The following is a 16,209-nucleotide window of genomic DNA, read 5'->3' as shown; positions in this document are numbered from 1 at the left end:
GTTGGCTTAAAGCTCAGCATTCAGAAAACGAAGATCATGGCATCCAGTCCCATCACTTCCTGGCAAGTAGATGGGGAAACAGTGGAAACAGTGACAGACTTTATGTTTCTGGGCTCCAAAATCACTGCAGATAGTGATTGCAGCCATGAAATTAAAAGACACTTACTCCTTGGAAGGAAAGTTATGACCAACCTAGACAGCATATTAAAAAGCAGAGACATTACTTTGCCAACAAAGGTCCGTCTAGTCAAGGCTATGGTTTTTCCAGTAGTCATGTATGGATGTGAGAGTTGGATTATAAAGAAAGCTGAGCACCGAAGAATTGATGCTTTTGAACTGTGGTGTTGGAGAAGACTCTTGAGAATCCCTTGGACTGCAAGGAGATCCAACCAGTCCATCCTAAAGGAGATCAGTCCTGGGTGTTCATTGGAAGGACTGATGTTGAAGCTGAAACTCCAATCCTTTGGCCACCTGATGCGAAGAGCTGACTCATTTGAAAAGACCCTGATGCTGGGAAAGATTGAGGGCAGGAGGAGAAGGGGATGACAGAGGATGAGATGGCTGGATGGCATCACTGGCTCAATAGACATGAGTTTGTGTAAACTCCAGGAGTTGGTGATGGACAGGGAGGCCTGGCATGGTGCAGTCCATGGGGTCACAAAGAGTTGGACATGACTGAGCGACTGAACTGAACTGACTGAAAGATGTAATACTGTAGTAAAAACAGGGTTTTAGAGTGAAACATACCTGTATTTGCATTCTAACTGTCTGATTTACCCTGGGTAAATTGGTGAAGCTGAGTTTCATCTGTCAAATAACTTTCTTGATAATATGGAGGTGAAATTGCTCAGTTGTATCCAACTGTTTGTGACGTCATGGATTGCAGCCTGCCAGGCTCCTCTGTCCATGGAATTCTCTAGGCAAGAATATAGGAGTGGGTTGCCATTTCCTTCTCCAGGGATCTTCCCGTCCCAGGGATCGAACCTGGGTCTCCTGCATTGCAGGCATATTCTTTATTGTCTGAGCCACATGGGAAGCTGTGATAATATGGAAGGAGTTATATAAAAGTGTTAATGACTGTAAATGTCAGTATTATACCAATGTTAGGTGATACTCCTATTTTATCATCAGTTACTACGCACTTAGTGCCAAGCATCTTATTAGGTGCTTTATTTTACATTCCCAGAAACTATTCTGTAAAATAAATATTTTCTCTTTTTTTTTTTTTTTTACAGATGATGAAACTAAAGCTTAGCGAGGTTTTTTAAACAATTTTCTTGAAGTAGAATTAGGAGCTAAATCCAGGGCTGATGCAAGCCCTTGCTTATAGCCCTTATTCTACACTGCCTCTGATCTGGGTCACAGTGTCTGATTTTAATGTCTCTTATTGTTTTCTTTCTTTAGGAGTCACATGCTGTAGGGAAAAAGCCTGAGAATTCAGCAGACATGATTGAAGAAGGAGAGCTTATCCTATCTGTAAATATCTTTTACCCTGTGATTTTTCATAAGGTCAGTAGTAAAACCTTTTGGACTTTACAGATAATATGAGTGACTTTTACCAGAGAGTGTATTTAAACCTTATTTGAACCAAAATAAACACAAGCATATGCTGTTTTATATGACATTCTATTTTCTTGAGTTCTTTGTTTTACAAAGAATGTCATAAAGTCAGTTTTCATATAATCTCTTAAGTAATAGGATTATAGTTAGTGTTGGAATGTATACCTGATTTCTGTACTAGTAGCCACTGAAAGTTTGTAAATCTGCAGTGATTCTGATAGTATTATTTCTTGAGGGTTTTTTTTTTTTTTTGGTAGAAAAACTGGTTAAGGAGGGTTTTGTTTTGTTTTCACCAATTCAAAATTCTTGGGAAGTTATTGAACTAGCTAAGGACAGCTCTTCTTAGATGAAAATGCAGAAAGTTAGCAGGTCAGGGGTATCCAGGAATTTCTTAGGAATCTCTAGTAAAAAGAGCTCTATCGCAGTTAATATATTCTTAATTTCCCACATAGATGTATCATAAACTTTAATAAGATTTCATTGAAATATTACTGTACATAAATTGCACTTGTGAATAAACTTTTATGATTCATCTGTGGTATAGTTAGTTAGCACTAATTATTAGATTGGTACAAAAATAATTGTGGTTTCAGACTGTGAATTTTAAATCATTATAATTAGGCTCAAACATATCTTTATTAATCAAAATAGGAAACATTACAATCAACACATCTTGCCAATGAGAAATAAGTTTTTTTATTCCTGTAGCATAGAAATCCACACTTCAGGATTTGATGAACTCTTGGAAAGCATTTTCTTCCTCCTGCTGGTTGTGGAAGTGTTTTCCCTTTAAGAAGTTGTCAAGATGCTTGAAGAACTGGTAGTCAGTTGGTAGTCAGGTGAATATGGCAGGTATAAACATAAAATAAAACCTTGTGGCCCAGTTGATTCAACTTTTGAAGCATCGGTTGTGCGGTGTGTAGGCAGGCATTGTCATGCATAAAAATTGGGCCCTTTCTGTTGACCAGTGCTGGCTGCCAGTGCTACAGTTGCATCTCATCTATTTGCTGAGCATACTTCTCAGATGAAATGGTTTCACTGGGATTCAGAAAGCTGTAGTGGTCAGACCAGCAGCAGAACACCAGTGACCATGATTTTTTTTTGGTGCACATTTGCTTTGGGAAGTTCTTTGGAGTTTCTTCTCGGTCTGACCACTTAGCTGGTTGTCGCCAGTTCTCATATAAAATCCACTTTTTGTCCCAAATCACAATTTGATTGAGAAAGAGTTCGTTGTTGTATAGAATAAGGACAACAACACTTCAGAGAGAAAGGTTTTTTTGATTTTCAGTCAGCCCATGAGGCACCCACTTACTTTTTCACCTTTTTCACCTTTCCAGTTTGTTTCAAATGAGGAATAGCTGTAGAATGGTTGACGTTGAGTTCTTAGGAAACTTGTGTAGTTTTAAGAGGATCAGCTTCAATGATAACCCTCAACTGGTTTTTGTCAACTTTGGTGGCTGTCCACCACGCTCCTCATCTTCATGGTTCTCGTCTCCTTTGTAAAACTTCTTGAAGTTTTGCACTGCACTGTAAGTTTGTTAGCAGTTCCTGAGCCAAATGCATTGTTGATGTTTCAAGTTGTCTCTGTTCTTTAGAACCCATTTTGAACTCAAATTAGAGAATCACTCAAATTTGCTTTTTGTCTAACATCATTTCCATAGTCTAAAACAAATATAAAATAAACAGCAGGTAATAAGTCATTAGCAAAAAAAGAAAAGTGAGAAATGTGCAATAATGTGATGTATAACACAACCACATTTATTTAAGAGTATATTCCAATATCAAACAACAAATTTCAACAGTGTAAAAACTGCAATTACTTTTGTACCAATCTAATACCCTGTTTGATTAAGATCCTAAATTATCAATCAAAGAAAACAAAGCAAAGCAAAACTAATAAGACCAAATGTCAGTAGTGTATAGATTCCTTGATTTCAGTGAGATAGCTTTCAGGACAATTTAAAAGTCAGTGAAATTATATTCCTAAGACTCTTCATATTAATGTCACTTTAGTAGCAACTTGGTTATAAATTTTCACTTAAACTAAAAAAAAGTTTTATTGCCACGTGTATTAGTCCATTCTGGCTGCTATAACAAAATAGCACAAACTGGGTGGCTTATAGGCAACAGAAACTTGTTTCTCACAGTTCTGGAGGCTCAAAGTCTAAGATCAGGGTGCCAGCATCTGGTAAGCGCCCTCTCCCAGGTCATATCCTTTTTATAAAGGCACTAATCCCATTCATGAGGGGGTCCACCCTCATGACCTAATCACCCTCAAAGGCCCACCTCCTAACATCAGCACACTGGGCCTTAGGATTCCAACAAATTTTGGGCAAATGTAAGCAGCGCAGCACCAAGTGTCTGTTGTACTCATAGGATTTTAATTTATGGAGGCGACTGAGTGACAGCACTAGAGACCAGTGTCACTGAAAGATTTTCATTATTTACATTTCCTGGGGCTAAGAGTATGCCATGGCATGCAGCACCAAAGGGGCAGTACCAGGATCATTCAGGAGGCAAGGGGAAAGCACAGGCCACAGCCCTTACTGGTTTCCACAGGAAAGGCAAGGCAGAGCGGAGTAAGCAGTTTGGGACTGGCTAGCTTGAATAATTCCTGTGGGCTCTGGGCTGTGGGGCTGTCCTTGTTGTCTGGTACCTGGCTGTGGTTTGACATAGGACAGAGGAGAAATACTGACTTGGTATAATGAGAGTTGGATAGAGATAGTTTCAGAGTATGGGCTCTGGATCACAGGGGAGAGGTAAATAGCTGACAATTAGTTTGGACCTATAATTAATAGATGCTGGGACTTCCCCGTGGTAAAGAATCTGCCTTCCAATGCAGGGGACATGGGTTCAGTCCCTGGTCAGGTAGCTAGGATCCCACATGCTGTGGGGCTACTTAGCCCACATGCCACATCTAGAGAGAAGCCCTTGTGGCACAATGAACGATCCCACATGTCAGTCACAGGGAAGAGCCTACATACCGCAGCTAAGACCTGACACAGCCAAATAAATAAAATGAATAAATATTTTTAAAAGATCAATGCTGAGTGGACAAATGCAGAATCTAAGAAAACTCAGGACAGCATATTATGGGTATAACTTAAGATAACCAGTAACTTAATTTAGATCTGGTCATGACAGGATTTACAGTTGAATTGCTTTGTCTCTAAGTGAACACTGATTTATTTACTGTCTGACTCGTAGCACAGAGAACACAAGCCCTACCAAACGATGCTGGTATTGGGCAGTCAAAAGCTCACGGAACTGAGGGATTCCATTTGCTGTGTCAGTGACCTCCAGATTGGTGGGGAATTCAGCAACACTCCTGACCAGGCTCCTGAGAACATCAGCAAAGTAAGGTGATTTTTAAAATTTCTAACCATCATAGAACAGGAGAAAATAATAATCATAAGCTAAGGAAATAGGATTACAGGCTCATAAGCATTCCAGTAAATGCTTTCTTCTGTGCCATTCCATCAAGCTTATCCCTTCTTTTTATCATCAAGACCTTTTCAAAGATGAGGCTATATTTGGTTTTGATTTCATCTCCCATTTATTTCTCAACCATTCTTTGTACACTCTTCTTTCTAAGGGCACAGTACCAACCAATAGGTCTCTTTTCCATGTACATACAACTTGATCTCACTGTAGCATTGGAATTTGCTGTTCACTCTCTCTTCTTTCAAACTCTGTATGAGTTTGTCTGTCATAACTGACCCTAGCAGAGGGTTGGAGTCCACCCAAGAGCATCACTGCCCACGGAAGAACCTTTCAACCCACGACAGAAGCAAATAGGGACATACCCTGTGACACTGGGCCTTGCTGGTACTTCCCAGGGTGCTGCTCTCAAAAGGACAGAGAAACCTTCCATACTTGCTGAAACAGGATAGAAAGGCAGACGGGTCACCCACAGTTTTCAGAAGGGATTGCTTACTCAATAATGTAGTAGGGCCTGGATCCTTCTGAATTTCATCACAGAGCAAGCTTGACCCAGTTCTATTAGCTGGTACAACCCTGGCAGAGGACCTCAGATTTACTGGCATATTTAAGAGGGACAGCATCTCCTGTAAGTCACTAAAAAGCCGTTTGGAACAATTAGTATGTCCAATAGAGTTTGGACATGAACCATCAGAATCTCTTTATGCTCATTCCTTTATCATCAGCCACATAAATGCCGTTATAACTTAGGTCTCATCTTAATTCTTATTCTAAATTCATCTCCTGGGCTTTCCCCCCAGTTTTAATTTTCACGGTTTTAAGTATACTCCAGTCTTTATGAATCTCTTTCTCTCTTGGTTTCCAAACTCATTCTTTGTAAGTGTCTACTGGACATTCTCATTAGCCTCAGTGCTGCGTGACATTTTTACCATGTCTCTATACTTGATACACCCTTCCACTTTTAAAGGTAACTGTTTTGTTCCTTCTGAAACTGCCAACATCTTTTCCTTATCACTCCCCCTCAGCTGCTATTTATTTCACTGAGAAAATACGTTATCAGAAAAGAATTTTCTGTCATCTCTCACCCACATTTACCCATCTGCCCATGCATTCTCCTTCCCACCTGTTACAGTGGATGGATTAAAACTGCTGCTATCAAAGCCAGTCTAGGTGTCTGCTAGATTCCAACCCCACTGCATAACCAAGGACTTTGTTCTTGTACTATCCCCTTTTTTTCCTGCATCATCAGCTTTTCCCTTCTGTTGCCTGTCCCATCAGCACACAAATAGACTGTACTATCTCCTACCCTAAAACCTTCTCTTACCATGTATCTTCCTCTGGCTACCATCTCATTTTTCTGTTTTCTTCTCATTAAACTGACTCAAGAATCATGAATTAATAAGTGCCTCAGCTCATTGTTTCTCTTTTTCTCTCCCCTTTGTCCTACACGCACTCTTGTTCATCACCACTCCACCAAAATCACTTCATTGTTGTCGCCACAGATTCATTTCTCATCTTACTTGATCTCTAATCAGCACAACACAAGTAAATATTCCTTCTTCCTTGAACCACTTTCTTAACTTGGCTTTTAAGACATTACACCCGCCTCATTTTCTTCTTATCCGACTGACTTTTTTACTCCTCTGCTGGATGCTTCTGATCCTCCCAACCGGTGAATGTTACTAAGCCCTTTGAATCAAAGTGAACTTGTCCAGATTCCTAGTCCAGATTTGTTATCTCCAATCTCAGTATCTCCAAACTCCAGATTTATTTTTTCCAATTGCCTCCTTGACCATTACTGAACGTCTAATAGCCACTTTAAACCTAGTATGTTCAGAAACAGACTCTAGTTCTCTCTTCCTCCTCAAATCTGTACCTTCCCCAGTGTTTCCATCTCAGTAAATATGCTCATTCTACACCTGGTTACTTAAGCCAACAACCTTGGAATCATCTTTGCCTCCTTTTCATCCCACATGGAAGGTGTCAGCAAGTGCTTTGGCTCTACTTTCAAATTATGTTTAGTATCTGTCCGTGTATCTGCTTCACAGGTAGCAGACTGAGAAACCACCGTCATCTCTTGCCTGAACTGTGGAGTAGCCTAGTGATCATTCCCGCTGCTCCCTTTCACACTTCTGTTTATCCTTTACACCAAGCCAGAATGATACTCTTAAAGTATCAGGCAGACCCTGTTGCTTTTCAACTGGAAAGTCTATAGAGGCTTCCTCTTACATGTAGAATAAAATACAAAGTCCTTTTTGTGGTCCTGTCTGCCTCTGAACTTTATATCTTAACACCCTCTTTGTCACTTGTTGCCTTCACACCATGAGCCATTCTTGCTCTTTCTCATATATGCTAAGCAGGGTCTTGCTCAGAGCCTTTGTTTCTCTTGTTTCCTCACCTTAGATATTGTTTTTCACCCAGGTATTCAGATGGCTCACTCCTTCATTTCTTCATGTTTCTGATGTTGCCTTGACAAAGAGATCTTTCCCTCTCTTCCCCAGACTTGCTAATAACACTACCTAATGTTAAGTTATATGTTTGTCTGTCTTCTCTTGAACCATGAGGGTAGGGTCTTTGTTTTAGGAATATAGGAATACAGAGGAATTTAGAAATTAGGAATACAGAGGTGTATTTCTGTGATGATGTGTGGCACAGAGGAAGTGGTCAAGTCCTTGTTGAATAAATAAACGAACCAGAATACCTCAAGCTCAACGTTTAGTCTTGAACTCATTACTCTACCATCTCCCTTTTTCTTCAGATGAAACTCTCCTTTTCCATTCCTCTTTATTCTGCCTTAATAGCTCCAGACTCTGTTTTTTCCACTGCTGTGTGCTTTAGTTTGGGCCCTCAGCGTCTTCTCCAGGAACTATTATAGAGACTTCTTAACTGGTTTTCCCACCTTAAGACTGTCCTATACATGCCACTCTCAAGATGTCTTTTAAAAACAAATCAAATACCAAGAGGGAACTCTCTGGACATTGGGTAATTGTGATGTGTTGTTGTAGGTTTATCCTTGGTAACAAACGTATCATTCTGGTGAGTGGTGTTGATAATGCAGGCAGGCCATGCATGTGTGCTGCATGGGAAACCTCTGCCTTCCTGTTTTATTATAAACCTAAAACCGCTCTAAGAGAATAAAATGTTTAAAAAATTGATCCTATGATTCTCCAATCCAAACATCTCAGTGGTTCTCCATTGTCTGTAGTCCAAGCTCCTTAGGCTGACAAATAAGGCCTTTTGTGAAGTGTTTCACAAGTTAACTTTCTATACTATTCACCCGCCCTCCTTTTACACCTTAGGCTTCGGCCACAGTGACTTTATCTTCCTCAAGCATACCATACTGTTTTATGCCTCTGAGTGTTTGAACACGGGTGGGAAGCCCTTACTGTCACTTATGAGATTCTTCTTGAGGGTCCTCTGTTTGCTATTCTGGCATGTTTCATGTATCGATTCTAATGCTTTGTAATAATATGCGATACTATTTGATACGTTTGTCTGCCCCACAAGACTGGCTGTGTTCCAGTCTTTTTGGTGACTGGCATGGAGAGCAGCATACTTTCTGAGTTACATTGAAAATGGTTATAAGATACTGGGGTTCTTCAGGTTTGTCAGCTTGGTGCTTTTGGAGATAAACACTAAAGAGAAACAACTGGAATCTCAAGTCTGTATGCACACTAGGAAATAAAAGGTTTATCGTTTCTTTTAAAGGAGAAGCAATCTTATGCAAAGTTTCTCTACCCTATGAGAAAAAAAAAAAAAGGGTATAGCTATAAGTTTATAAGATGAGTTTAATAAGAAAAATATGAATTCACCCTCCTTATTTCATCCGTGTGATAACTGCTCGAAGCAGTGAGTCAGATCTGGGAATCAGTCTTAGCTCCAGGAACCCTGGGGAGTGTTTTTAACCAGACTTGTTTAGTTCAGTGTGTTTGTACATCAGCGCTCATGCCTTCAGCAGCTTTCTAACCAAGAAACTAAATGACCCATAGTCCTATTTTTAACTATTTACACATCTGCTTTTACATTGTTTCTCCCTCTTGCATGTATTAAAATAATATCCTCTTATTATTTAGCACTTATCATGTGTCAGCTGTATAATACACTAGTTGATAGTTCAGGATCTTTGGAAAGAATATCACCATTTTACAGGTAGGAAAAAGGTGGTCAGAGCATTGTTGTAAGTTAACCCTGTTGGGTCAGGAGTGGTGGAAGCTAGATTCAGACCATGGTCAACTTGCCTTCAAAGCCCCATGTTTGTTCTTTGCTGTGTTGGCACTAGGCCTAGCTTTAGACATCTATCCCCTACCCTTTTGTTTATTTGGTGAACAAGTACTGCATGAAAACTTGAGTTGTGCTGGTTAAGGGCAAGATTCTAGTACTTGTACTTTGTGGAGTCTTTGCGTGTTCAGGGACCTGTTTCATTTGTCTCCTTGTTCTCCAACTATGTTTTCAGAAAGGTGAACTCATATAATTAAGTGAAATTTTCCTGATGCTAATACTTGTTAGGTCTGTGGAAAATTTTTTTATTTTATTGATTAACATTTGTATTTTATGGTTTTAAGTTTTCCCTTGGAAAATTCTAAATACACACACAAAAAAGACAAGCATATATGTATGGCTGAATCCATTCACTGTTCACCTGAAACTCACAATATTGTTAATTGGCTATACCCTCATATAAAATAAAAAGCTTAAAAAAAAAAGAGAGACTAGTATAATGAGTCTTACGTACCCATTATCCACCTTCAACAGTTCTCAGCATTTTGCCAGAATTATTTCGTCTGTTTACCCCATGCCATTGTCACACCTAACAAACTGAAAATAAGTCCTACGTTATAACGATTTTTTTTAACAGAGAGATGTTTGGCATGTATTCTATTGGTAATCATGGAATAAATTATTTACCTGCAGGTCTCGTAGCTGAGAAAATAAGAATCTTTATTCCAGTCAATAAGCAGGACTTAAATAAAATACTTTCCTTGAGTAATTTGGTGTGTGACAGGACTAGGAGGACTGGGCCAGGGTATTTAAATCTTTTTTAAAAGCCATGTCTAAAATGTAATGTGTTTTGCTAATGTTTGTTTTAGACTCTAGTACTTCAGGAATGAAGTAAAATTTTAAAATATGTGTATACCTAAAGCAACTAGAAAAGGAAAAAATGAGGAACTCCAGGGTTCGAAGGAAAGAAATCATAAAAATTGGGGCAGAAATAAATGCAAAAGAAACAAGAGAGACCATAGCAAAAATCAACAAAGCTAAAAGCTGGTTCTTTGAGAAGATAAATAAAATAGACAAACCATTTGCCACACTCATCAAGAATCAAAGGGAGAAGAATCAGATCAACAAAATTAGAAATGAAAATGGAGAAATCACAACAGACAACACAGAAATACAAAGGATCATAAGAGACTACTATCAGCAACTATATGCCAGTAAAATGGACAACTTGGAAGAAATGGACAAATTCTTAGAAAAGTATAACTTTCCAAAACTGAACCAGGAAGAAATAGAAAATCTTAACAGACCCATCACAAGCACGGAAATCGAAACTGTAATCAGAAATCTTCCAGCAAACAAAAGCGCAGGATCAGACAGCTTCACAGCTGAATTCTACCAAAAATTTAGAGAAGAGCTAACACCTATCCTACTCAAACTCTTCCAGAAAATTGCAGAGGAAGGTAAACTTCCAAACTCATTCTATGAGGCCACCATCAGCCTAATACCAAAACCAGACAAAGATGCCACAAAAAAAGAAAACTATAGGCCAATATCACTGATGAGCATAGATGCAAAAGTCCTTAACAAAATTCTAGCAAACAGAATCCAACAACATATTAAAAAGATCATACCTAATGACCAAGCAGGCTTTATCCCAGGGATGCAAGGATTCTTTAATATTCACAAACAAATAAATGTGATACACCACATTAACAAATTAAAAGATAAAAACCATATGATTATCTCAGTAGATGCAGAGAAAGCCTTTGACAAAATTCAACATCCATTTATGATAAAAACCTTCCAGAAAGCAGGCATAGAGGGAACATACCTCAACATAATAAAAGCCATATATGATAAACCCACAGCAAACATTATCCTCAAAGGTGAAAAATTGAAAGCATTTCTCCTAAAATCAGGAACAAGACAAGGGTGCCCTCTCTCACCACTACTATTCAACATAGTTTTGGAAGGTTTAGCCACAGCAATCAGAGAAGAAAAAGAAATGAAAGGAATCCAGATTGGAAAGGAAAAAGTAAAACTCTCACTGTTTGCAGACGACATGATCCTCTACATAGAAAACCCTGAAGACACCACCAGAAAATTACTAGAGCTAATCAATGAATATAGTAAAGTTGCAGGATATAGAATTAACACACAGAAACCACTTACATTCCTATACACTAACAGTGAGAAAACAGATAAATTAAGGAAACAGTTCTATTTACCAAACAACGAAAAGAATAAAATACTTAGGATTAACTCTACCTAAAGAAACAACAGACCAATATGTATATATATATATAAAACACTGATGAAAGAAATCAAAGATAACACAAATAGATGGAGAAATATACCATGCTCATGGATCTGAAGAATTAATATAGTGAAAATGAGTGTACTACCCAAAGCAATCTATAGATTCATTGCAATCCCTAACAAGCTACCAATGTTATTTTTCACAGAACTAGAACAAATAATTTCACAATTTGTATGGAAATACAGAAAACCTCGAATAGCCAAAGCAATGTTGGGAAATAAGAATGGAACTGGAGGAATCAACCTGCCTGACTTCAGCTATCCTACAAAGCTACAGTCATCAAGACAGTATGGTACTGGCACAAAGACAGAAATATAGATCAGTGGAACAAAACAGAAAGCCTAGATATAAATCCACGCACCTATGGACACCTTATCTTTGACAAAGGAGGCAAGAATATACAATGGAGAAAAAAAATCTCTTTAACAAGTGGTGCTGGGAAAACTGGTCAACCACTAGTACAAGAATGAAACTAGAACACTTTCTAACACCATACACAAAAATAAACTCAAAATGGATTAAAGATCTAAATGTAAGAGCAGAAACTATAAAACTCCTAGAGGAAAACATAGGCAAAACACTCTGTGACATAAATCACAGCAGGATCCTCTATGACCCACCTCCCAGAGTAATGGAAATAAAAGCAAAAATAAACAAATGGGACATAATTAAACTTAAAAAAGCTTTTTTAACTATAAGCAAGGTGAAAAGACAGACTTCAGAATGGGAGAAAATAATAGCAAATGAAGCAACTGACAAAGAATTAATCTCAAAAATATACAAGCAGCTCCTGCAGCTCAATTCCAGAAAAATAAATGACCCAATCAAAAAAATGGGCCAAAGAACTAAACAGACATTTCTCCAAAGAAGACATACAGATGGCTAACAAACACATGAAAAGATGCTCAACATCACTCATTATCAGAGAAATGCAAATCAAAACCACAGTGACGTACCATCTCATGCCAGTCAGAATGGCTGCTATCCAAAAGTCTACAAACAATAAATGCTGGAGAGTGTGTGGAGAAAAGGGAACCCTCTTACACTGTTGGTGGGAATGCAAACTAGTACAGCCAGTAGGGAGCATAGTGTGGAGATTCCTTAAAAAACTGGAAATAGAACTGCAGTGTATCCCACTGCTGGGCATACACACCAAGGAAACCAGAATGGAAAGAGACACGTGTACCCCAATGTTCATTGCAGCACTGTTTGCAATAGCCAAGACATGGAAGCAACCTCGATGTCCATCAGCAGATGAATGGATAAGAAAGCTGTGGTGCATATACACAATGGAATATTACGTAGCCATTAAAAAGAATGCATTTGAATCGGTTCTAATGAGGTTCATGATACTGGAGCCTATTATACAGAGTGAAGAAAGAAAAGTAAGTCAGTAAGTCAGAAAAACACCAATACAGTATACTAACATATATATATGGAATTTAGAAAGATGAGAACGGTGACCCTATATGTGAGACAGCAAACAAGACACAAATGTATAGAACAGTCTTTTGAACTCTGTGGGAGAAGGCGAGGGTGGTATGATTTGAGAGAATAGCATTGAAAATGTATATTATATATGAAACAGATCTCCAGGCCAGGTTCCATGGATGAGACAGGGTGCTCAGGGCTGGTGAACTGGGATGACCCTGAGGGATGGGATGTGAAGAGAGGTGGGAGGGCGTTTAGGATGGGGAACACATGTACACCCATGGCTGATTCATGTCAATATATGGCAAAAACCACTATAATATTGTAAAGTAATTAGCCTCCAATTAAAACAAGTTAATTAAATTAAAAATAAAATAAAAAAAGAAAGTATTCCTTTTACTCAATCCTATTAATAAATATTTTAAGAGTAAAAAAATAAAAATATGTGTATAAAATCAGAATCATTTTCTGCTCAGGTTTTTTTTTTTTTTCCAGATAGCTAGTTTGGGTTTATTTTTATTTGTTTTTTTAGTGGTTCTTCAGGTTTTAATGTCTGATCTATTGATCTTTTTAATATTGCTCAGATTAGAAGATCTCTTTTTGTCACTAATCCCTTAAAAGAACTCTCAGGCTTCCCTAGTGACTCAGTGGTAAAGAGTCCACTTGCCAGTGCAGGAGATGCGAGTTCAGTCCCTGGTCAGGGAGAGCCACTGGAGAAGGAAACGGCAACCCACTCCAGTATTCTTGCCTGGGAAATCCATGGAGAGAGGAGCCTGGTGGGCTAGTCTGTGGGGTTGCAGAGTCGGACATAACTTAGTGACTAAACGACAACAAAGAGGAACTTTTAGACAATACTTTATGCATATATTATTGTTCTTTATTCTAAGTAAAGCCTTGGTATAGGAAGAATGGTAACATAAATTTAAGTTGTAAAACCTTTCCTACCCAAGCTTATCTGACATTTCTTTCACCCATTACCATTTTCCTCCTAGCAGATCTTAGGAATGTTCCTGAGGTTCTGATGTTCCAGACTTGAATGTCAGCAAGAGAATAAATGACTATTAGATACCTAACGACTTTGTTAAATGATCATACTGGTTATCCATAGTTACCTTGATAGATCTTTATCTTACCTTAGATTAATAGTGAAAGTGACTTCTTGGCACTAATTTTTCCATATCAGTTGGTAATTTCCCTCCCTTGGAACTTGTTTGGCTTAAACTAGGTGACAAAATAGGGAAACTGGTTAGGATCCCTGGTTACCATTAGAAATGAAAGTTAACTTATTGATGGTACTTTGGGCAAGGTTGCTTCAGTAAGAATAGATATTCACATTCTGCTTGCCTACAAGTTATTTGAAAATACAAAAAAGGATAACATAATTCCATGATCATTGTCATTATCACTGGGGAAACATCAGTGAGGTGACTTTAGTTTTCAGTTCTGGTATCTAAAACAATTGTCACTGCTGTGTATGCATATCATAAAATAATACTGACACTGAATCTCAGGACAACATACAAATTTAAATCAAACCTAGAGATTAAAACTGCAATAGAAAAGAATTGAAAATAGTAGCAAGGATTGTATCTGTCTTTATCCCTGGTGACCAAGATAATACCTTATCATATAGGAGGTTCCTGTTAAATGTTAATAAGCTGAGCATATTCTGTGAAGGTGCATGAAATTACTGTAAAATGTACTAGTGTGATTTTATGACATACAAATTTGGAATTAATACTTAGAGCAATTTTATAATGGTTAATACTGAATTTTTTCTCAATACCATCTGTTTTCTTTTAGGACCTATACAAATCAGCCTTCTTTTATTTTGAAGGAACATTTTATAATGATAAAAGATACCCTGAGTGCAGAGATTTGAGCAGGTATAGTTTGCAAAAATCTTCTCAAAGTCTTTGCTATTTCTCATCAAAATAAGATTATCTCCACAAGTCCTATTATTGGTGTGTTAAGGATCTTTGCCAAGGAATCATTTTGTTAGATTGTTTTACTAGTTTTCAGATTAAAAAGTCTCTCTCAAATTTTTAAAATATTTTCAAAGTTATTTCATCCAGTTGGCCTAGGTTATAGTAAGTTAATCAAATTTTTACCACTGTAAGAACATTTTTTTTTAACCAAAGACATACATAGATTATTTCAAGATCTTTGCCAGCTATCTAAACTTTTCTTAAAAAAACATATTATCTACTGTTTCAGAATTATAGTTTATCTTGTGTTGAGTCTTATAGATAACATCTGGAAAAAAGTAAATTCTCCTTCAACACTTTATTATCTCTGTTCTTCACATTTAGTTAAAGTGTAGTAAATTCACTTTTTTTTGACTTGTCAGGTGTATACCATTTGTCCTAGGTGAGTGGATATATATAAGTTGTTTATGTATATAACATGAAAAATCTATGTCTGACATCGTGCTATCTACATAAAAGTATTACTATACTTTTATTACTGGTGTCCTGACAACTGAGTCTGTATATATGTATGTTATTCTGAGTGTTTATATAAACTCTTTCATTCTCTTTCATTATAACCACTTGTATCTATATTCTAATGCAGCAGTTCTCAAACTTGGTCTCCACACTCCTTCATACTGTAAATAATTGACCCCAAAGAGCTTTTTATGTGGGTTATAGCTGTAAATATTCACCATACTAGAGATCAAAACTAAGAAATATTTAAAAATGTTAACTAATTTAAATAATCTGGGCTTCCCTGGTGTTCCAGTGGTTAAGAATCTGCCTTGCAATGCAGAGGACACCAGTTCAGTCCCTGGTCTGGGAAGATCCCACACGCTACAGGGCAACTAAGCTGCAGCCAGTGAGCCTGCACTCGAGTCCACATGCTGAACTGCTGAGCCCACACGCCCTAGACCCATGCTCTGCAACATGAGAGGCCACCAGAATGAGAAGCCCACACACCACAGCTGGAGAGCAGCCCCTGCTCCCTCCAACTAGCGAAAGCCTGTGTAGCAATGAAGACCCAGTGCAGCCAAAAGTTAAAACATTAAAAAAAAAAATCATCATTAAATAGTCCAATTACAGTCACCATTAATTACATTTTTATGAAAAATAACTTTTCCAAACAGAAGAGTGATGTTATACATTTTCCATTCAATCTTAAGTGATTACACATCATTTAGCCTCCTGAAAACTGGTGTTTATGAGAGAAAAACAGCTGAAAGAGCAAATAACATTTTAGGATTACTGCAAAGAGATTTTTGA

The 16,209-nt window shown here is 37.8% G+C and overlaps 1 protein-coding gene across 1 annotated transcript in view; it reads left to right on the top strand.

Moving 5' to 3' along the window:
• SNAPC3 (small nuclear RNA activating complex polypeptide 3) overlaps positions 1-16,209 on the top strand; it is a 35,945-nt gene that overhangs the window by 14,866 nt on the left and 4,870 nt on the right. The window contains exons 4-6 of the mRNA XM_061425252.1: positions 1,405-1,509; positions 4,768-4,917; positions 14,774-14,856. Of these exons, the coding sequence (XP_061281236.1) occupies positions 1,405-1,509; positions 4,768-4,917; positions 14,774-14,856 (338 nt within the window). The remainder of the gene's footprint in view (positions 1-1,404; positions 1,510-4,767; positions 4,918-14,773; positions 14,857-16,209) is intronic.

The sequence above is a fragment of the Bos javanicus genome, chromosome 8 (genome assembly GCF_032452875.1).
Source record: "Bos javanicus breed banteng chromosome 8, ARS-OSU_banteng_1.0, whole genome shotgun sequence".
NCBI lineage: Eukaryota > Metazoa > Chordata > Mammalia > Artiodactyla > Bovidae > Bos > Bos javanicus.
Note: the sequence above shows the minus strand (reverse complement) of the source record. Positions and strands in the feature narration are given on the sequence as shown.